Source organism: Bubalus bubalis, chromosome 7, assembly GCF_019923935.1.
Source record: "Bubalus bubalis isolate 160015118507 breed Murrah chromosome 7, NDDB_SH_1, whole genome shotgun sequence".
Classification (NCBI taxonomy): domain Eukaryota; kingdom Metazoa; phylum Chordata; class Mammalia; order Artiodactyla; family Bovidae; genus Bubalus; species Bubalus bubalis.
In genome coordinates, this window is record NC_059163.1 from 37,517,446 (window position 1) to 37,541,821 (window position 24,376).

Below are 24,376 nucleotides of genomic sequence, written 5' to 3' on the forward strand. Positions count from 1 at the left end.
CCACGGCTTGATGTAATGCAAGTGTTCTTTATTCAGTCAATACTGTTTTAGAGAGCAGACACATACTCAAAACTGCCATGGTCCCTCCCAGCAGAGGGATCTAGTGATCTAGATGCACATTTGCCTTATGTGCATCTCCTTAAGGCTTTAACTGCAACATCAGGGATGAAAAAGTAGCCAGAGAAAACTTTCCTGTGCTCAGTATCCACAGTTTGAATATCTGCCTTAAATACAAACACAAAACAAACAAACAAAAAAACAACAAAACAGCTTTTGATATTTGGATACTTTGTCCTTGTTTAGGTCTCTGACCTTATGAACTCCCCACATTCAGATCATCCCTCATATCTCATACTCCATTTAAATATGCTCTAAAACCTTCTATTTGTTGCTTTTACTGAACTTCCCTCAATTCCTGGAATTCTTACACTGTGCCTTCTGCAATTCAGTATCCACTGTTAGCAAAATCTTTTACACTGACAAACTTTTATCTGAATATTGCCTTCATATTCTTCCTCTAAAAAAACCTAATACAATGACTGCCTTGCAACTTTATAAAGTTTCTTTTTAACAGTCCTCATATCTTGAAACTTAGTTGATAAAACATAAGAAATCTTCAAATATTACAACTGGAAAAAAGAAATGGATCCAAACCTACTTATGGATGTTCTATTAGTTTAGCACTAGAAAAGAAAGATTTTATGTTTGAATGGAAGTCAACTATAATTAGGGCTTCCCTGGTGGCTCAGCTGGTAAACAATCCACCTGCAATGCAGGAGTCCTGGGTTTGATTCCTGGGTTGTGAAGATCCCCTGGAGAAGAGAATGGCTACCCACTCCAGTATTCTGGCCTGGAGAATTCCATGGACTGTATAGTCCATGGGTCTCAAATGAATTGGACAGGGCTGAGTGACTTTCACTTTTTCAAACATAAATATTTTGAAATGAAATCAAACTTGGTGAGTTATCAATAATGTACAAAGTGGTGTATATCCAACTATTAAACCATTGCTATCTGCTATGCTAATCTCTATGCCCTAATGGTATAATAAAAATTAAATAAGTAGACTAACTTAATCATAGCTTAAACTAAAATTTCTCATTCAGTGCTCTGCTTCATTGTTGGGCAAAAGATAATTTTTCTGCTTTCTTACAAAATGTAAAATTCTATTTCTCAGGTGTTTATACAAATACTTCTACAACTGAACCAGCTAGTTATGAGAGATACTGATTTTGTCAGTCCCTTGAACCCACAGACAACTTCCTATATCAGAACTTTTGCTTTTGTTTCTGTTACTGTCTAGAAAGCTTTGCCCCCAAATACATACAGAGTACTCTCTCACTTCTTTCAGAATTTGCCTATTGTTCATAGATCTATACACCATGTAGAACATCTCTCCCATAACAGGTGCAGTTTTATTTTTATGAATTAATGAACAATGATATATTAACTAATGATTTAGGTATGTTGCTTGTTGTTTATCTGTTTGTCCCAAAGTCACTCATTAGTACCAGAAATCATCAATTCATTGTGGTTTTATAAACATATAGTGTAGATTCAGTGTTTGATTTTACATGTTGTAGGTGAAATGCTGATTTTTGTGCTTAACATTTATTGGTTTAATATATGATCTTTGATAAATATTGATTTTCTTGAATAGCAATAATAGTTTTGAAATTTTATATGTTTATTCATAATAAAATAGATGCATATTTTAATGGAAATATATTTTAAGTGTAAACAAGGAAATATACATCTGTAAACTGTATTTGACATTCACTTTTTATATATTAATTATACAAATGACAAGAAGAGGTGATGGGTTAGAAAAGCAACAAAAACAAATTACATAAAGAGACACAAAATATTGCAATATGTTAGGCAAGAAAACAAACTAAAAAAAAGCTGCATTGAATCCATAGGAAGTGAAATTCAAACTTTTTCAATCTGTGATAATTGTTAAAGGACAACCAGGCAATGAAAAGCTATTTTGAATATTATCACATGTCAAATGCATTCTAAGTAGGTTGTAAATTTTCTGCTTCAAATTTAAGCCATTTTCATATGATCACATTTATAAGTACTTTATATATATATATATTCCTCAGAAAGATGTGAACATACTGTTTATGACTGATACTATAAAATATCTTGAGCATCATCAGAAGTAAATTTAAAGAAACTGTTGTAACAGTACTTTTATTATTAAATTTAGAAATTTTCTAGAATAAATAAAATAAAAATATGAAAACTAAAATTTGTGTTTTAGTTATCAAAACCAGTATTTCTTGATAAAGAGAAAGTTACACTATATTAATATAGATGAAGCTATTTACTAAACAAAAATAAACTCATAGATGTAGAAGACAAGCTTATAGTTACCAAAAGGGAAAGGTGGGGAAAAGATGAATTGGGACACTGTGATTGATGTACACTACTAAATATAGCACAGATAATGAGTAAGAACCTACTATATAGCACAGGAAACTCTATACTCAATATTCTGTAATAATCTATATGGGAATATAATTTTAAAAATAGTGGATATGTGTAACTGATTCACTTTGTTGAAAAGCAGAAACTAACAGCATTGTAAATTAACTATAATAAAATTAACTTTAAAAGATTTATATTCAAAAATAAAAAGGAAAGTAATAGAAAACTAAAAAAAAAAAAATGAAAATATCTTATCCATAAGGTGATCCAAATTTTTGGAAAGGAATTTAATGGGTTTGTGTTTTATTTCCTTCTAGCTTGGCCTGCTTCTGTCATTGTATACACTATATCCGATACCTTTTGGAAACCTTATTTGTTCACAAGGTTTCTTCAGGACATACATCTTTGAAAAATTTGCTAACGGTGGGCACTGATATGTTTTGTAATTTTAATTGTTTTTGATAAATTTTATGTATAGGATCATCTGCATCATCATTTAATCATGCTTATTTCTCTCAAGCTTAGATTTTTCTGTTCAGGTGTATCAGCATATCTTAAACTGCTGAAATGTCATTTTGTGAGGGATCTGGTTCATCAGAGCTGACCCCAACAAATAATATTACATAAAATATTTGCCATGACCTTATGTTACAAGGTACTTTTAGGCACCTTTAATTTTGAAAGTACTTAGCACTGAATTCAGACTAAGTACCACTTGAAGAGGAAGAATCTGAAAAATAAACCCTCTAATAAATATAAATTTGTATGACTAAAATGATGATGCTGTATCCTCTATTTGTGGTTGTTGTCAGTGTAATGACAGGATCTTTGCTGTCCCCAAAAATGATGAATATAAATGCTATTAACCATCAAATGATTATCAAGAAAGCAGAAAACATTGTGTAATATTGAGATGGAAATGTACATTAGACAATATGGTATAACTCAATTTTCCAATTTAAATTTATTTTATTTTCCTATTTAAAATTTGGTTTCAAAATGAATTATATCTTTAAGAGCTTCCTGGATTTTAGCAAATATTTACTTTCTAAAATTTTTGAAGAGGAAGCTGTTCTATTTTTGTCACTAAAATGAAGCAGTAAACTCTTGAAGTCTTAGAAACCTCAAAAAAACATTTAGACTAGCTTTGCTTTTGAAAGAAGGTATTAACATTCATCACATTAGTATTAGATCAGCATCATAACCTAGTAAACCCAAACTAGTCCATTTCTCTTCATAATCAGTCAAGAAACATTAGGTAATTCATGCTATTATTCATTTACTTTGGGGATATGACTATTGGTAAATCTTATCTAATAGATTAATTTATTATTTTTATTACTTCCCTCCTATTTATTACTTGACAGACAAAAGCTATTCTTGAAAAATCTTCCTAAAATACATTTTTACATTTCTCTATATTCTAAATACTCATTTCTATTAACAAGGGTTGAGCAAAGAAATGCATTTTCTTAATGATATCAGATAGGTGCTTTTAAGATGTTAGCTACTTGACTGGATGAAGAAGCATTCCAGTTATCAAGCTTAGAAAATTTATAACCTTTTTATACCAAAATATTGTGATGTGGAATACTAATATATGGGGTGGATTCAAATGATGTTATGTATATATATATATATTCCTTAACTTTTATTTTGCTTTATTTGTAGAGTTGTGCCTTTTATTGGGGATTCACTTCTTGGATCGCCTACTACATTAATCATCCACGGTATACACCACCATGTATGTAGAATTTCTTCTTAACTATCCCCATGCTAAATTGCCAACATCAAAACTCTGTTCTAAAGTACATAGAAATGATGCATGACATGGCACACATAAAGGAATAAGAAAATAATGAAAAAATATCAATTTTAAATTGCTTTCACACATACTCCATTAAATTTTTATGTAGGATTAGAATATCAAATTTGACTGACATATTTTGATTTATTTTCTCTCCATAGAAACTGTAGCAAAAATATAACTTGATTATAAATCTCAAAAATGATAGATAGTAAAATGAAAAGGTAAAGATGAAAAAAAAATTCCACATAATCACATAATTATGTACAATAAACTGTCAGGAGTTTTTAAATAAATAATTGTTATTTTTAAAAAATATAATTCAAAAAATATATATATATAATTCAAAAAGAAAAATAAGGCTTTTTGTTTCCCCTTGTGACATATTCCTTCCTATAACTTTATTAAATGTTTATCCCTTGATGCAGATGAATCAATTTAGTGCAATGCACACTGTAACAAAACCTAAATCCTTATTTCCTCTTCTTGGGGGAGACATACATGTCATGATCAAAGAATTCCATTTTTTTTAATCTTCAGTGGACCTTTCCTCATCTTTTCTTGCAGTCCAAAAGGCACTCATAGCAGAGCCTTTGTATTATATATTATTTATGTATTATAATACATATAGTATTATATATTATGTATTATAATACACATAGTATTATATGTGATGTTTCACACTTAATTCAGAGTTTTTTGTGGTCAATTTCTACCTTTTAAGTTTGAAAATAAATGAATATAAATTATGTATTCAAGCTTTATTTTAGATTTTATAAAACAAGATAACCTTAAAGATGTTAAATTAATATCCTTACTTGAAGTAGTGACACAGAGAATTACATTATTCAGAGTTTTTGTCAAAATTCAGCAAATCTACTTCAGCCATCAGAGCAAATGATTTCAGTGTTCAGAATTTTAACTCTCTGTAAAGAGATGGGAATACCAGACCAACTCATCTGCCTCCTGAGAATTCTGTACGCAGGTCAAGAAGCAACCATTAGAACTGGACATGTAACATTTGACTGGTTCAAAATTGAGAAAGGAGTATGTCAAGGCTGTATATTTTCACCCTGCTTATTTAACTTCTATGCAGTGTACATTATGCAAAATGCCAGGCTGGATGAAGCACAAACTGGAATCAAGATTGCCAGGATTTAAAATATCAATAACCTCAGATATGCAGATGACACCACCCGCATGGCAAAAAGGAAGTAAAAAGCCTCTTCATAAAAGTGAAAGAGGAAAGTGAAAAAGCTAGCATAAAACTCAACATTCAAAAAACTAAGCTCATGGCACCGGTCCCATTTCTTTAAGGCAAATACTTGGGGAAACAATGAAAACAGTGACAGACTTTATTTTCTTGGGTTCCAAAATCACTGTCATTGGTAACTGCAGCTATGAAATTAAAAGACTCTTGCTCCTTGGAAGAAAGCCTATGAGAAACCCAGAGCATTTAAAAAGCAGAAATATTATTTTGGTGACAAAGGTCCATCTAGTCAAGGCTATGGTTTTCCCAGTAGTTCATGTGTGGATGTGAGAGTCATACCATAAAGAAGGCTGAGTGCTGAAAAATTGATGCTTTTGAACTGTGGTGTTGAAGAAGACTCTTGAGAGTCCCTTGAACAGCAAGGAGATCAAACTAGTCAATCCTAGAGGAAAACAACCCTGAATATTCATTGAAAGGACTAATGATGAAGCTGAAGCTCCAATACTTTGAGCACTTGATGCAAAGAGCTGACTAATCAGAAAAGATCCTGATGCTGGGAAAGATTGAAGGCAGAAAGGGGATGACAGAGGATGAGATTGTTGGATGGCATCTCTGACTGAATGGACATGAGTTTGAGCAGGCTCCAGGAGATGGTGAAGGACAGGGAGGCCTGGTGTGCTGCAGCCCATGGGGTCACAAAGAACTGGATATGACTGAGCGACTGAACAACAAAATACTAACCAATGAACTATGAATATGAAAGGAAAAAAATTCCCCGATCTTGATCTCACAAAACTCTGATATTTTAAAATATTTTATCTGAAAATGTACTTTCCAACTTTAGAACATGAACAGAAAAAAAATAAAGATATTTTTGATTCATGATATTTAAGAAAAGGAGCCTCTGAAAATTGCTGCATTCATATATATGATGCAAAATAATAGAGGTTAACTGTGCTTAATATTTGGAGAAGGCAATGGCACCCCACTCCAGTATTCTTGCCTGGAAAATCCCATGGATGGAGGAGCCTCGTAGGCTGCAGTCTATGGGGTCGCTCAGAGTCGGAGACGACTGAGCGACTTCATTTTTCACTTTTCACTTTTCACTTTCATGCATTGGAGAAGGAAATGGCAACCCACTCCAGTATTCTTGCCTGGAGAATCCCAGGGATGGGGGAGCCTGGTGGGCTGCCGTCTCAGGGGTCGCACAGAGTCGGACACGACTGAAGCGACTTAGCAGCAGCAGCAGCAGTGCTTAATATGTGCAAAATAATTATGGAAAATGTATTATTTGGCAAGAACTGTAAAATTGGTATTTGTTTTGGAATTAGAAACAACATTTGAGGGTTATGTAGAATCAAGAGGAAAGGGAGTATATATATATATATATATATATATATATAATTATGGCTGATTCACAGTGATGTATGGCATAAACCAACATAACATTGTAAACTATCCTCCAATTTAAAAGTACAAAAAAAATTAAATGAGAAAAATATCATTATGTAACTGTTAATAATCCCCATTATATATCAGGAAACTAAGATGCTAAAAGCTTAATTTTACCATGCTTAAGACTTTACAATAAATATGATGTAAGTAGGATTCCAATTCTGTGAAGATATATGGAGCATTACAATAACTGTGCCAAGTGGAGAGTGAATATCATGTATAGGCACCTCAGGCTTTGCATGGCTCTGATATGCATGTATTTCAGTTCTTATAGTTCAGTTAAATAATACCAGCCCCTAAATCCACACTTCAGGTTTCAGTTACCACACATGAGAATTGCAGTGACACAAAGTACAACCTTTGCAGCTAGCTCTCAGTCTACATATCACTCTATAACTAACAGATGCACATCATGGTCAGTGACATCTGACAGTGGTTGGTACTGCACATCCCTTATTCAGTTCACTCACAACCAGCAAATAACTGGAACAGAATCGGCACTTTGGCACAGAAAGAAGTAATCTGAGTAAAAGGCTAGTCAGCCCTTAGTAGGCCAAACCAATATATTCTGGATAGACATTTTCTGGAAAAAAAAAAAAATCACATCAACTTGATCTTAAATTTTGATCTAAGTAGGAGAAGCTTAAAGCAAAAATATATGACACTGAAAGATGAACTCGCTATGTCGGTAGGTGCCCAATATGCTACTAGAGAAGAGTGGAGAAATAACTCAAAAAACAATGATGAGACAGAGCCAAAGTGAACACAACACCTAGTTATTGAGGTGACTGGTGATGAAAGTAAAATCTGATGCTGTAAAGATCAATATTGCATAGGAACCTGGAATGTTAGGTCCATGAATCAAGGCAAATTGGAAGGGTCAAACAGGAGATAGCAAGAGTGAACATCCACATCTTAGGAATCAGTGAACTAAAATGGACTAGAATGGGTGAATTTAACTCAAATGATGATTCTATTTACTACTGTGGGCAAGAATCCCTTAGAAGAAATGGAGTAGCACTTATAGTCAACAAAATAGTCCTAAATCCAGTACTTGGGTATAATCTCAAAAATGACAGAATGATCTCTGTTCAATTCCAAGGCAAACCATTCAAAATCACAGTAATCCAAGTCTATGCCTCAACCACTAATGCTGAAAAAGCTGAAGTTAAACGGTTCTATGAGGACCAATGAGACTTTCCAGAATGAACACCAAAAAAAAGATGTCCCTTTCATCACAGGGGACTGGAATGCAAAAGCAGGAAGTCAAGACATACCTGAAGCAACAGGCAAGTTTGGCAGGGCCAAGGCTAACAGTTTTGCCAACAGAACGTACTGTTCATAGCAAACACCCTTTTCCAACAGCAAGAGATGATTCTACACATGGACATCACCAGATGGTCAATAATGAAGTTAGACTGATTATATTCTTTGCAGCCAAAGATGGAGAGGCTCTATACAGACAGCAAAAACAAGACAAGGGAACTGTGGCTTTCATGATCTGTGGCTCAGATCATGAAATCCTTATTGCCAAATTCAGACTTAAATTGAAGAAAGTAGGGAAAACCACTAGACTATTCAGGTATGACCTAAATCAAATCCCTTATGATAATACAGTGGAAGTGAGAAATAGATTCAAGGGATTAGATCTGATATACAGAGTGCCTGAAGAGCTATGGACAGAGGTTCATGACACTGTATAGGAGGCAGGGATCAAGACTATCCCCAAGAAAAAGAAATGCAAAATGGTTGTCTGAGGAGGCCTTACAAATAGCTGAGAAAAGAAGAGAAGTGAGAGGCAAAGGAGAAAAGGAAGATATACCCATTTGAATGCAGAGTTCCAAAGAATAGTAAGGAGAGATAAGAAAGCCTTCCTCAGTGATAAATGCAAACAAATAGAGGAAAAAACAGAACAGGAAACAGACTAGAGATCTCTTCAAGAAAATTAGAGATACCAAAGGAACATTTCATGCAAAGATGGGCTCAGTAAAGGACAGAAATGGTATGGGCCTAAGAGAAGCAGAAGATATCAAGTAAAGGTGGCAAGAATACACAGAAGAATTATACAGAATATATCTTTATGACCCAGACAACCATGATGGTATGATCATGAACCTAGAGCCAGACATCATGGAGTCTGAAGTCAAGTGGGCCTTAGTAAAATCACTACGAATAAAGCTAGTGGAAGTGATGCAATTTCAGCTGAACTATTTCAAATCCTAAAAGATGATGCTGTGAAAGTGGTACACTTAATTTGCCAGCAAATTTAGAAAACTCAGCCATGACCACAGGACTGGGAAGGTCAGTTTTCATTCTAATTCCAAAGAAAGGCAATGTAAAGAATATTCAAACTACCTCACAATTGCACTCATTCACATGCTAGCAAAGTAATACTAATTTTTTTCCAAGCCAGACTTCAACAGTACATGAACTGAGAACTTCCAGATGTTCAAGCTAGATCTAGAAAATGCAAAGGAACTAGAGATCAAATTGTGAACATTCATTGGATCATAGAAAAAGAAAGAGAGTTCCATAAAAACATATACTTCTGCTTTATTGACTATGCTAAAGCATTTGACTGTGTGGATCACAGCAAACTGTGGAAAATTCTTAAAGAGATGGGAATACCAGACAACGTGACCTGCTTCTTGAGAAATCTGTACGCAGGTCAAGAAGCAACAGTTAGAACTGGACATGGAACAATGGAGTGGTTCCAAATTGGGAAAAGAATATGTCAAAGCTGTATATTGTCACCCTGCTTATTTAACTTAGAGAGTACATCATGAGAAATGCCAGGCTGGCTGAAGCACAAACTCACATCAAGATTGCCAGGATTTGAAATATCAGTAACCTCAGATATGGAGAGGACACCACCTTATGGAAGAGAGTGAAGAAGAACTAAAGAGTTCTTTATAAAAGTGAAAGAGGAGAGTGAAATAGCTGGTATGAAACTCAACATTCAAACAACTAAGATCATCGCATCTGGTCACATCATTCATGGCAAACAGATGGGAAAAGAATGGAAACAGTGACAGATTTTATTTTCTTGGGTTCCAAAATCACTGCAGATGGTGGTTACAGCCATGATATTAAAGAACACTTGCACCTTGGAAGAAAATGAGGAACTTAAACAACATATTAAAAAGTGGAGACATTACTTTGCCAACAAGATCTGTCTAGTCAAAGATATGTTTTTTCCAGTAGTCATGTATGGATGTGAGGGTTGGAGTGTAAAGAAAGCTGAAGAATTGATGCTTTAGAACTGGTGTTGGTGAAGACTCTTGAGAGGTTCTTGGACTGCAATGAGATCCAACCAGTCCATCCTAAAGGAAATCAGTCCTGAATATTCTTTGGAAGGACTGATGCTGAAGCTGAAACTCCAATCCTTTGGCCACCCGATATGAAGAGCTGACTCATTGGAAAAGACCCTGATGCTGGGAAAGATTGATAGAAGGAGAAGGGGATGACAGAGGATGAGATGGTAGGATGGCATCACTGACTAGATGGACATGAGTTTGAGCAAGCGCTGGGAGTTGGTGATGGACAGGGAAGCCTGGGGTGCTACATTCCATGAAGTCACATAGTGTCAGACATGACTGAGCGTCTGAACTGAACTGAGAAAAACCTTAAATTTCTTAAATTGATCACTTCTCAGTATGCACTGATAGCTCTAACAGAATACCACAGATTGGCTTAATCCAAAGGAATTATTTCTCACAAATATTCAGCCTGGAAAGTCCAAGATCAAGGTGTTGGCAAGTGGGGTTCTCTAGTGGGGACTCTCTTTATGCCTCCCTTATCACTGACTGCTCACATGGTGAAGAGCAAAAGCAAGCTTTTTGGCATTTCTCAAAGATACTAGTCCCATCACAAGGGCCATAACCTCATGACCTCATCTAAACTTAATTCCCCAAAGTTCCATCTCTAAATACAATTTTATTAAAACTTATTGTTTCAACATCTAACTATTAGGGGACACCATTAAACCTATAGCAATAGTGGGCTCCCTATGATAATTAGCTCATATCCATGGAATTCTCCAGGCCAGAATACTGGAGTGAGTAGCCTTTCCCTTATCCAGGGGATCTTCCAACTCAGGGATCAAACTCACGTCTCCCACATTGCAGGTGGATTCTTTACCAGCTGAGTCACAAGGGTAGCCCAAGAATACTAGAATGGGTAGCCTATCCCTTCGCCAGCAGATCCCCTCACACAGCAATTGAACTGGGGTCTTCTGCATTGCAGGAGGATTCTTTACCAACTGATGTATCAGGGAATCTCTAAATACCATTATATTGAAATTTATGGCTATAACATCTAACTATTAGGGGGCACCATTAAGTCTGTAACAATATTGGTGTGGGCCTAGGATAATTAGCTCACATTGAAGCCTAATATGGAGAAGGCAATGGCACCCCACTCCATTACTCCTGCCTGGAAAATCCCATGGACGGAGGAGCCTGGTGGGCTGTGGTCCATGGGGTCGCTACGAGTCAGACACAACTGAGCGACTTCACTTTCACTTTTCACCTTGATGCATTGGAGAAGGAAATGGCAACCCACTCCAGTGTTCTTGCCTGGAGAATCCCAGGGACAGGGGAGCCTGGTGGGCTGCTGTCTATGGGGTCACACAGAGTCAGACACGACTGAAGTGACTTAGTGGAGTGGAAGCCTAATAATGGGATCCAGCAGATCTAACTTTGTCATATGATTATGACATTTGTTACATTTAATTTTTTCCTCAGAATTTTACTTTTCTGCTTTAATCTACAAAAAGATCTGCCCTGCATTCATTATCTCTGCCAATGATTTTTAAAGAGTGATTCTTTCCCTTTTTTTAAATTTATTTTAATTGGAGGTTAATTACTTTACAATATTGTATTGGTTTTGCCATACATCAACATGAATCCATCAGCAGATGAGTGGATAAGAAAGCTGTGGTACATATACACAATGGATTCTTTCCCTTTTATAATGCTTGCTTAGAACTTAAGGTTAAACTTTTTGATTTTATATTGACAATGAAATTAATGAAAAAGTTGTTCAGTCCTATCTAACTCTTTGCAATCCCATGAACTACACAGTCAATGGAATTCTCCAGGCCAGATTATTGGAGTAGTTAGCCTTTTCCTTCTCCAGGGGATCTTCCCAACCCAGGGATCTAACCCAAGTCTCCCGCATTGCAGACAGATTCTCTACCAACTGAGCCACAGGGAAAATTCAATGCTATTCCTCCAAAGTAGGACTACTCTACACTATCTTTTTTTTTTTTTAATTTATTATTTATTGGAGTATAGTGATTTGCAACATTGTGTTAGTTTCTGCTATAAGGCAAATCGAATCAGTTATACATATATCCACTCCTTTTCAGATTCTATTCCTATAAATGTCATTACAGTATATTGAATAGGATTTCCTGTGCTATACAGGAGGTTCTTATTATCTCTTTTATATATTCTGCTGTTGCTTAGTCGCTTCAGTTGTGTTAGACTTTGTGTGACCCTATGGATTGTAATACTCCAGGATCCTCTGTCCATGGAACTTTCCAGGCAAGAATACTGGAGTGGGTTGCCATGCCCTCCTCCAGGGTATCTTCCCAAACCCAGGGATCAAACCTGGGTTTCCTTCATTGCAGGCAGATTCTTTACCTTTGAGCCACTAGGGAAGCCCCTATTTTATACATGAAATAAAGTGAAAGTCACTCCTAGGGACCCCATAGACTGTAGCCTGCTAGGCTCCTCTCCATGGAATTCTCCAGGCAAGGTTCTGGAGTGAGTAGCCGTTCCCTTCTCCAGATCTTCCTAACCTATGGGTCAAATCCAGGTCTCCCGCATTGAAGGTGGATTCTTTACTATCTAAACCACCAGGGAAGCCCAAGAATATTGGAGTGGATAGCCTATCCTTTCTACAGCAGATCTTCCTGACCCAGGAATTAAATTGGTGTTTTCTGTACTGCAGGAAGATTCTTTATCAGCTGAGTTGTGTATATATTAATATCAGTCTCCCAATTTGTCCCTCCCCCACTTTGCCCTTTTGTAACCATAATTATGTTTTTTACTCTGCGATTCTATTTCTGCTTTGTAAATAGGCTTATATGTGGAATCTGAAAACAAAAAAAGGTGATACAAACTACATTATCTTTGAATGAGATGAACTAAATCTGAAAACATAGACAAACACAAAAATTTTTTAAACAATAATTTTAAAACTAGATACTTAAAAATCCATTCCTAAATCAGCATTTAATCTAAAAGCAAAAATACTAACATTATAGAAAAGACTATGACAAAAAGAGTAAAGATACATATAAAAACTTTTTCAGCCAAGTATTTAGAATCTTATTAAATAATTGTATTTAATGAAAATAAACAAGCATACTAATTAAACAAGTTAAAAGTTATTTTAGATTAAAAAACTGTAATCAAACTGCATGCTGTATTAAGTTCAGATACTTAAGAGTTGCAGAAGATTTGAGCCAATTTCTGTATTATTTCCATTGTAAATTTTCTTTAACACCTGAATGCATATAATATAATGTAATCTTTCGTTTAACCTCACAATTATAAAAATGAAAGAAACAATGATTGTATTTTTATGTGTGTCTAATTTTTTCATCATATTTTTCTGTGCTTTCACTTTATATATGTTCTTTCGACATTGCTATGCTATGCTATTGGAGAAGGAAATGGCAACCCACTCCAGTGTTCTTGACTGGAGAATTCCAGGGACGGGGGAGCCCGGTGGGCTGCCGTCTATGGGGTTGCACAGAGTCGGACACGACTGAAGCGACCCCATAGACGGCAGCCCACCAGGCTCCCCCATCCCTGGGATTCTCCAGGCAAGAACAATGGAGTGGGTTGCCATTTCCTTCTCCAATGCATGAAAGAGAAAAGTGAAAGTGAAGTCACTCAGTCGTGTCCGACTCTTAGCGACCCCATAGACTGCAGCCTACCAGGCTCCTCTGTCCATGGATTTTCCAGGCAAGAGTACTGGAGTGGGGTGCCATTGCCTTCTCCGTCTTTTGACATTAGGCTGGCCAAAAAGTTCATTTATTTTTTCCCATAAGATATCTGTAGTCTGCTTAATTGTCTTTAACTTTATTCAAAACAATTCTGTTACATTTTATTATGACAGCTGTCATTACAGTGTGCAGTTTAAAAAAAATTACTTATAGAAATTGGTGAATTTTTATGTAGCCTTTTAATATTGAAGATGGAACATAAAATGCAACATTTTTGGCACCTTTTGTGTTATTATTTCAAGAAAGGTAAAAATATAACTGAAACACAAAAATTGATTTACACCATGTATATAGAAGGTACTGTGACTGATCAAATGTGTCAGAAGTGGTTTGCAAAGTTTTGTACTGAAGATTTCTTGCTGGATGATGCACCATGGTTGGGTAGACCAGTTGCAGTTGATAGTCATCAAATTGAGACACTAACTGAAAAAATCAATGGGAGATAGCTGATACATTCAATTTATTCAAATAAAGTGCCAAAAATCATTTGCACCGACTTGGTTAATGTTAATCATTTTGGTGTTTGTATTCTATATAAGTTAAGGGGAAAAAAAATCTCTTGACTACATTTCCACGTGATTCTTTATTTAAACATATAGAGAAACATTCCATTTTTAAAACAAATTGTGACAGGCAATGAAATCTGGATACTTTGCAATCATGTAGTACAGAAGTGACTATGTGGCAAGTGAAAGGAACCACCACCAACCACACCAAAGATCGGTCTTCATCCAAAGGATGTGATGCCGTGTATATGGTGGGATTGAAAAGTTCTATTATGAACTCCTTCTGAAAAATCAAATGATTAATTCTAAAAAGTATTCTTCCCAATTAGACCAACTGAAAGCAGCACTTGACGAAAAGTGTCTGGAATTAGTCAGTAGAAAATGTGTAATCTTCCATCAGGATAACATAAGACTGCGTGTTTCTTTGATGACTAGGCGAAAACTGTTAAAGCTTTACATCTGCCGAATTCACCAGACGTTGCAACTCTGGGTGTCCATTTATTTTGATCTTTACAGAATTATCTTAAGGGAAAAAATTCTATTCCCTGTAAGGCTGTAAAAGGCACCTGGGATAGTTCTTTGCTCAAGAAAATGAAAAGGTTTGAGAAAATGGGATTATGAAGTTTCTTGAAAAATAGCAGAAGGTAGCGAAACAAAATGGTGAATGGGATGTTCAATATAGTTCTTGGTGAAAATGAAAAATGTGTCTTTTATTTTTAACTTAAAAATGTGAAGGAACTTTTTGACCAACCCAATGCATACTCAAGTGTTTAATTCAGGATATTTTTTTATTTACTACATACATGATTATTAAAATTTTCTGTTATTTTTATGTTTTTATAATTTAAATAATTGTTCCTTGCCCATTGTATCAATTTTTTTTCACTTCTTTCTACATTCTCTGTACAAATAGTTCCACATTTTATAGCCTTATTCTCAATAGATTTGACTGCATAAAATAAATAGCATCTACACATTTACACACATTAACAAATGAAAAGCAATCTATAGGTATGTATTTCCAACACATATACCATTAGGAAGATCATTTTACATACTTGAACAATACTTGAAATAAATAAGAAAAATATATTACCATATTTGAACTGCCCAGTGGCAAGAACATTCTATTAACTACTAACCAGAATGCATATGTACAGGAAGTTTAATATATAAAAATGTTTAGTCTCAAAAGCACTCAAGAAAAAATGACCTATATTTTGTCAATCTATATGTGAAATATTATACAAATTATAAAAACATTATAGACAATTTTAATGGTATCTAATATTTTTTCTAGAAAGCTTGTTTCAAATTATCTTATCTACAACTTATTTGGGGAAATAAATATAAAATACTTTAAAATTACACTCTTTGGTCCAATACCTTTTTATCATGTCATTATTTATTCTCACTAAAAATGAAAACAAAGCATATCTTCACAGTCTTGATGCATGAATGGTTCTGAACCCCTCTCTTCCATGTATTAACATCTATTCACTTTTTAGATAAAAGTTCGGTTATGTATTCAAAGTCCTCCCTGATCTTCCTGATTACAACAAATCCCTCCTTTTAGCTCTTAAATTAAATATTGCATAGATCCTCCTATGTAATATTTAGAATATATTTAATATAATTATATTAATAAATATATAATATTCACATTAAATTTTATGAACTACATTATACTGCTGCTGCTAAGTCGCTTCAGTCGTGTCCGACTCTGTGCGACCCCATGGACGGCAGCCCACCAGGCTCCTCTGCCCATGGGATTCTCCAGGCAAGAACACTGGAGTGGGTTGCCATTTCCTCCTCCAATGCATGAAAGTGAAAAGCCAAAGTGAAGTCGCTCAGTCGTGTCCGACTCCTAGCGACCCCATGGACTGCAGCCTACCAGGCTCCTCCGTCCATGGGATTTTCCAGGCAAGAGTACTGGAGTGGGGTGCCATTGCCTTCTCTGAACTACATTATACAATATGATGTAATTTCTATCATACCTTTGACAATGAATGTTTATAATATCAGAAAATACTTTAAATATATTCTTATGTTAAAAAATCCAAGATTCAAAATGAGTAATTACACTAATGTGTAATTTGAAGATGTGTTTACAAAAATAAACACAATTTATTGGGTTGCCCAAAAAGTAGTTTCCAATTTTTCCATAAGATGTTACAGGACAACATGATTGGATTTTTTTGGCCAGCCCAATACATAAAACTAGAAGAAATGCAACTATTAATATAGATAATGAGTTTATTAGAAAACTCCATTTTCATTATTTTCTATATTCAAACTTCTCTACTATAAACAAGGTGAATTTAGAACTCTGCTTCAAATTCCATTTTGTCCATTACTCTTCAAGATTTGACAAATTATGTAAAGTATATATATGTATATATATATATATTACCAAATGATGAGAAAAATAGTATTTGCTCCATGTATTTGTTTTCATGTTGAAAATATTTAAAACACTTAAAATACTGTCTGTTGCAAAACATCAATGCAAAAATAAAAATTATTATTTTTTAATTTAATTTATTTTAATTGGAGGCTAATTACTTTATAATATTGTAGTGGTTTTTGCCATACATTGACATGAAAAATTATTATTATCTTTTTCTTTTTATTGTTGAACATTAAAAAGAGATATTATTGATTTCATTTACACACTAGATCATACTAATGTGCTTTTACACTGACAAACTTACACTGACAAAAACATGGCTTCCCAAGTGGTCTAGTGGTTAAGAATCCATTTTGCAATGCAGGGGACACTGGTTGATCTTTGGTCTGAGAATATCCCACATGGTGCAAAGCAACAAAACCTGTGCATCACAATGACTGATCCTGTGCTCTAGAGCCCTGAAGCCACCACTGCTGAGGCCACTGTGCCTAGAGCCTGTGCTCTGCAACAAGAGAAGCCACCTCAACAAGAAGCCCCCACACCACAGCTAGAGAGAAGCCTGTGTACAGGAAAGAGGACTCAATGCAGCCAAAAATAAAACTAAATTAATTAATTAAAAATTAGGGATAAACAGGATAGATCAAACCTGCTTTTAAAATGTTTAATAATAAAAATTATGAATAGACTACATTTATATTCTAAATATCATTAGGTCACTAGAAGAAAAGTGTATGTAGAAAGCAAGAATATTACCATCTCTGCAGATTGCAAAAGTATCATTCCAAAAGCTCAATTACATATCACACAGTGCTTTTAATTTAGAGGGTAGTGATAGCCAATAAACCTTGCCTGAATTATGTTTAGAGTATGTAAATAACAAAAATGAATGTTATCTTTTTCTGTTTTCTAGCATTTGGATACAGGCAAGTCGCAGTATCTGCTATAAATTTTTTGGTATGTATTATTTATATTATTTGCTATTCATGCTCTAATCATGGCGTTATTATGAATTCAAATAGACAGCATTTGAGAATTTGTCATATAGAAAATATGATTTATTTTTATCCATATACATAATGCTATTAAATGAAATAAATAGCTTTCCATAATCAAGTCATTAGTCTCTAAGTCTTTTATTCCAAATGTTCTACTCATTTTAAAGGATGATTAGAATTATTTGAAATACAATAAAATTTGGGAAAAAATTAAAGTCAGTAATTCTTCCTGTTGTATTCACATTTACCAACTTACAAACTGCTAAGCGCAAAAAGTTTTACAAGTCTACCTGATAATCAATCAAAATACTTTGGCTTAATTGTTAAGTAATTCAGAATGAAAATAAAATATATTTTTGTGAATGAAACAGGGCTCTTTACTAATTATCCTCAGTCCAGGTCTTTAGATCATTCTATTTAACTTCACATATGCATTACCTGAATCTGATATGCATAAATCTGATTACAAAAGACTCTTCATAATTTCTGAAGTGCATTAATTACTGTATTAGGAACATATTTAGTTCTGCATGTCATATATTAATTCCATGTTTTTATTCTTCATTCATGTTTTCCCTCATTCTTGCCCATGATAGATTAACTCACTCTGTTCCTGTCCCTAATACACTGATAAACTCACATGATTCACATATATGACAAGATCCTTTGTGAAGTTTGTACTGAACAACTTATATCCCACCATTTCATACAGGCACAAATTGAACATTTACCTTTGTAAAAAGCTCTCTTATGAACCTCTGTATGTGTGTATACCAACTCGATGGACATGGGTATGAATAAGCTCCAGGAGTTGGTGATGGACCAGAAAGCTGGCATGCTGCAGTCCATGGGGTCGCAAAGAGTCAGACACAACTGAGTGACTGAATTGATCTATGAATACGCACACATACACACACACACACACATATATATATATGTGTGTGTGTGTGTGTATGTGTGTATGTGTATACACATAGAATTGATAATTTAGTTAAGAACATACAGTACCATGCTGGCTGTGAGAGGGGCAGGTTGTGCCACTGTCTTTTTAGCACCTAGTATTAAACTTGTTTAAAATATTCCTCAGTAGAAAAAGGAACCATCCTACACTGCTAGTAGGAATGTAAATTGGTGCAGCCACTATGGAAAACAGTATGGAGGTTTCCCTAAAGAACTGAAACTAGAGTTACCATTTGTTTCAACAATTGCATGCCTGGGGATACATCTGGAGAAAACTCTAATTCAAAAAGATATGTGCATCCCAATATTCATACTAGCACTATTTACAATAGCTAAGACATGAAGCAATCTAAGTGTCTATTGACAGATGAGTAAATAAAGAACATAGTATATACCAATATATATTTATGGATACTATTCTGTCATAAGAAAGAATTAAACAATGCCATTTGCAGCAACATGGATGGACATAGAGATTATCACACTGAGTGGAGTAGGTTAGAGAAAGACAAATATTGTATTATATCATATATGTTGAATATAAAATATAATAAAAAGCAGAAACAGACTCACAGGCATAGAAAACAAACTTATGGTTACAAAAGGGGAGAGTGATGTTGGGGAAGACATAAATTAGGAGTTTGGGATTGCAGATGCAAGCAATTGTGTATGAACTACATGGGCCTACTGCATAGCACAGGGACAATAGTCAATAAGTGAAGTGATGTTGTTCAGTTGTGTCCGACTTTTTGTGACCCATGAACTATAGCCTACCAGGCCCCTCCATCCCTGGATTTTCCAAACAAGAGTATTGGAGTAGGTTACCATTTCCTTCTCCAGGGGATCTTCCCAACCCAGGGATCAGACCTGGGTCTCCCGCATTGCAGTAGACACTTTATCATCTGAGCCACCAGGGAAGCCAAGCTGTAATATACAATAGTCAATATCTTGTAATAAATTATAGTGGCAAAGTACAAAACAACAACAACAACAAAAAAAAAACAAATGAAATAAAAGGTTCACTAGTCCTAGTACTTCTTAATGTAGGTAAGACACATTTAACTTTTACAAATAAAATAGGATAGTAAGATATAAATTTTAGAAAATTGATTCTAAAACAGAATATAACAACTAATGTGTTTATTAAGTTTGTATATAATCACCTAAAATTGAAGGTTCCTGCCATATCAGAGTTGGACATGACTGAGTGACTGAGGACACATGCACTGTATCATTAAGAGCATAACAGCCTATGGTTCACATGCATGTGTGCTAAGTCACTTCAGTTGTGTTCAACAATCTGTGATCCTATGGACTACTGCCCAATAGGCTCCTCTGTCCATACGATTTTCCAGCCGAGAAGACTGGAGTGTAGTTCCAGGCCCTCCTCCAGAGGATCTTCCTGACCCAAGTATCAAACTTGATAGTTCATATAGCCTATTATTGACATTTTAAGTGGTGAAATTTACATTTTGAGTGAAAATTAAATTTTGAAAAAATAATTTTGAATAAAATTATTAAATAACTTAATAATAAATAAAATTTAAATTTGAAAACTAAAATTTGAGAAAAATTCATATTTGAGTGATGGAAATAATTTTTCTCCCTGGTTTTACTTCTGTGTCTTCCTTGTCACCATTAGTTATTCACTCATTTAGGTTGAGCTTTTTTTTTCTCATTATTAGAATGCAGATACTCTTGGAAAAGCAATAAATTGGGCTCTTATCAAGAAGTTATAGCTGTTCTTATAACATCTAGCTGAAAAAAAAACACTGTGTATATAACAGTAATTTCTGATTAGGGCAGAAGATTCTGGGATGATATATGATAGGTTTTAATAAAGGTGGGGGAGATCAGGACCCTGCTGTGGAAAGCACAGAAAGGCTAGGAAAGTGCTTATATTTAGTATTCGTGGATAAGATAAATGTGAGAGGAAAAAGAATGTACCGAACTTAAATATTTTCATCACTTTGCTCAGACTTGGACGTGACGATTTTTTTCTGATACTTTTCCAACTATTGGGAGACATCAATAAAAAAATTTACATTTACTCTTTATTGGAGATTTAAAATCTATGACTCTATGTTTTCTTATCATTTTAGTTTCTTCTCAAAGTCCCTGATATATCTGATATAAAAAATAACATAAAAAGGAATCAAGTTTTGTACCTAAATCAGGCTGAACTTGCTGTTTCCTAAATAACTTGCTTTAAAAAAACTAGTTTAAGAAGTTGATTATATAAATTATACAGATATTATATTTTGCTGTATTATCATAATTTATTATAAGTATCCTTATTTTTTCACCTAAAACTGACTTATACCTAAGCAAAATAATTATTTAAATTAAAATCAGCTGTTATTATAACCATAAAATTGTCATTTGAAATATAACTATAAAATATAAAATTATAAATTATATACATATATTAATATATAATATCAAAGCTAATGTAAAAAAAGTCCTCAAAATAATCATCACTAGTTTGTTGACAATAATGAACTACATAGTTACTATGTGTAAAATATATTCATTTTAAAAATTTTACTTTATTGTGCTATTCTTACACTATATTCTTATTGTATATATGTATACTATTATGTTATACAGTATTTCATAAAAGCTCTATGGATTAAAAAAATGGAGATATCCCCAAAATTGTGGTAATGAGATGTGTCAGAGAAATAAAGATATCCTATTTTTAAACATTAAATATATTCCAAAATCAGACTTTGAGTTACAATTTACTGACTTAAAATATCATCTGTCATAGGCATTTTTATAGAATAAAATACTAGATTCATGGAAAAATTAATAAAATAACTAGCAAATGTATCATTTTATCATACAATAATATAAGTATGATGTTTTATATTTCATTTAAAACCCTTTAGTTTTTCATTTTCAGAAGTAAAGTATATTTGTTACAGCTAAAACAATACAATGGAGCCAGGATAGTCATAAGTGGTGCTGAAATGACTAGATATACACATGGTAAAAAAAAAAAAAAAATCTAGACCTGGAACTTACACTTATCACAAAATTGACTCAAAATGGATCACAGACTTGACAACGAAACACTAAACAAAACACAATCCATGAAAGAAATAACTGAAAAACTAATTTATTAAAATATAAAACTGATTTGCAAAGACAATATCAAGAGAATAAGATAGCAAGCATAGACTAGAAAAAAGATTTGCAAAGGCACATCTGATGAAAAATGGTTATCCAAAGTATTTTTTTTTAAATCCACTTAAAACTTAACAAAAGACAAAACGACTTGAGTAAAAAATGGACCAAGACTTTAACCAACACTTCATTTAAGAAGATATAGCAATGACAAATAAGCATATGAAAAGATGCTCCACATCATTTTCATCAAGGAAATGCACATTAAAATAATAAGATATCATAATATTCCTATTGAAATGAAGTGAAGTGAAGTGACTCAGTTGTGTCTGACTCTTTGCAACCCCACAGACTGTAGCCTACCAGGCTCCTTTGTCCATGGGATTTTCCAGGCAAGAGTACTGGAGTGGCTTGCCATTTCCTTCTTCAGGGGATCTTCCCAACCCAGGGATCGAACCTGGATTCCCCACATTGTAGACAGACGCTTTACTGTCTAAGCCACCAGGGAAGTCCTAATATTTCTATTAGAATAGCCTGAATCCAGAACATTAATTATATCAAATGCTGGAGAGGATGTGGAACAACAGGAACTATCATTTCTGCTGATGAGGACAGTAAAGCCATTTAAAAATGACTGGTATTTCTTACAAAACTAAATTTATTTTTACCATGTGATCCAGAAATCATGCTTCTTAGTATTCTCCAGAGGAGTTGAAAACATATCTCTATGCAAAACCTTGCACAGGGATGTTTAAAGCAGATTTTTTGAGAGCTGACAAATTTTGGAAGCAGTAATGGTTAGCCTTCAATAGGTGAATGGATAAATAAACTGTGGTACATCCAGACAATGAAATAGCATTCAATGTTAAAAGGAAATGAGCTATCAATCCATGAAAAACTTAATGGTATATTTAAATCTTAAAGGTATATTTAAACCAATCTGAAAAACTCATATATATCATGTAATTCTAACTCTATGACATTCTGAAATAGGCAAAACTGTAGTGATAGTTTAAAAAAAAAAGTCAGTGGTTTCCAGGAGCTGGAGAGAGAGGGATGAACAAGAAGGATAAAGTACAGAGCAAAGTGACAATACTTTATATGATGTGGGAATCATAGATGTCATACATTTGTCCAAATCCACAGAATGTACAACACCAAGCAAACTGTAATGTAAACTGTGCACACTGGGTAATAATGATGTATCAATGCAGGTTCATCAAATACAATATATGTACCACTGTGCTGGGAGGTGTTGCTAAAGAAGGAGATTATGCATATACAGGGGAAGGGGATGTATGAGAAATCTCTGTAACTTCTCCTCAACTTTGCTGTGTATTTTACATTGCTTTAAAAAATTAACTCAATGAAAACATTATAGGTTGGCATTCATAATTTTCAACTATATATATATATAAATATTTTAATAATTAATATATCAAATACATTTCTTCTGAAATACATGCATATTATCCTTTTTTTATGAATGGACTAATATATAAGTCAGTTTCATAATAAAAGAGTAGAGATTAGGAATTAGAATAAAGTTATATAATTTTATGATCACAGTAATATAAATTATCATAAGTTAAAAGACTTCATGATTGCTGAAACAGTATAATATTAGCTTATATTGTCATACAGTTTTACAATGTATGTGATAATGTCTTATCCCTTAAAGTAGAAATGAACACTTCAAAGAGGAAAAAAAAATAGGAAGCTAAATTCCCAAGATCAGAGGCATTGATATATTTTGTAGGTGAAACTTTTTCTAATTATTTATTTATCCTGAATTTTCTTTATTCTTGAAATATATATTAAGGAAAAATAAACATAACAAAATTATAATTATTTTATTATCATCATTATAAATAGACAATAAAAATATCTGAAGCTCAAGCTTATAAGTGATAGAAACATTTTAGCTGATTCTGTGTTTCAAATCAATTAGTAAAATGACTATCAAATTGCTTGATAGTTATAAAATATTAGAGTTGCCAATAATTAATAATACATATAAAACTGTAGGGATAACATGTATGCAGAAATAAGATAGATTATATTTATCCTATAAAAATATTATGCAGTCATAAAATAAAGACTGCTTGTTTTTACTGTGGAAACTAAAAGGATTTTACTTTCACAATGTGACAGCCTGACTAGCTGATGGCAATAAATTCTGTATTATAGTGTTTTCTTTTTTTTTCCTGTGTATACGTCACTTTCACTATTTAAAGCTGAGACTGCTTAACATGATGAAGCTTGTTAGGAGAATAATATATAAACTATATATCCCAGAAAGTTGATCTCCCTCGACCCTTTTGCTCATTGACCACTGGCATATTTGCCACAATGCCAACATGCTGAGGAACAATATAGTCGTCTCCCCTTATCTATAGGTTACACATTCCAAGGCCCTCGTTGAATGTCTAAGATCTCATATA

General features: G+C 33.8%; 1 protein-coding gene across 5 annotated transcripts in view; it reads left to right on the top strand.

Moving 5' to 3' along the window:
• Positions 1 to 24,376, top strand: part of TECRL (trans-2,3-enoyl-CoA reductase like) — a 148,786-nt gene that overhangs the window by 102,958 nt on the left and 21,452 nt on the right. For all 5 annotated transcript variants that reach the window (XM_025289998.3, XM_044945838.2, XM_006080572.4 and 2 more), the window contains 3 exons: positions 2,754 to 2,859; positions 4,108 to 4,180; positions 17,756 to 17,799. In XM_025289998.3, the coding sequence (XP_025145783.1) occupies positions 2,754 to 2,859; positions 4,108 to 4,180; positions 17,756 to 17,799 (223 nt within the window). The remainder of the gene's footprint in view (positions 1 to 2,753; positions 2,860 to 4,107; positions 4,181 to 17,755; positions 17,800 to 24,376) is intronic.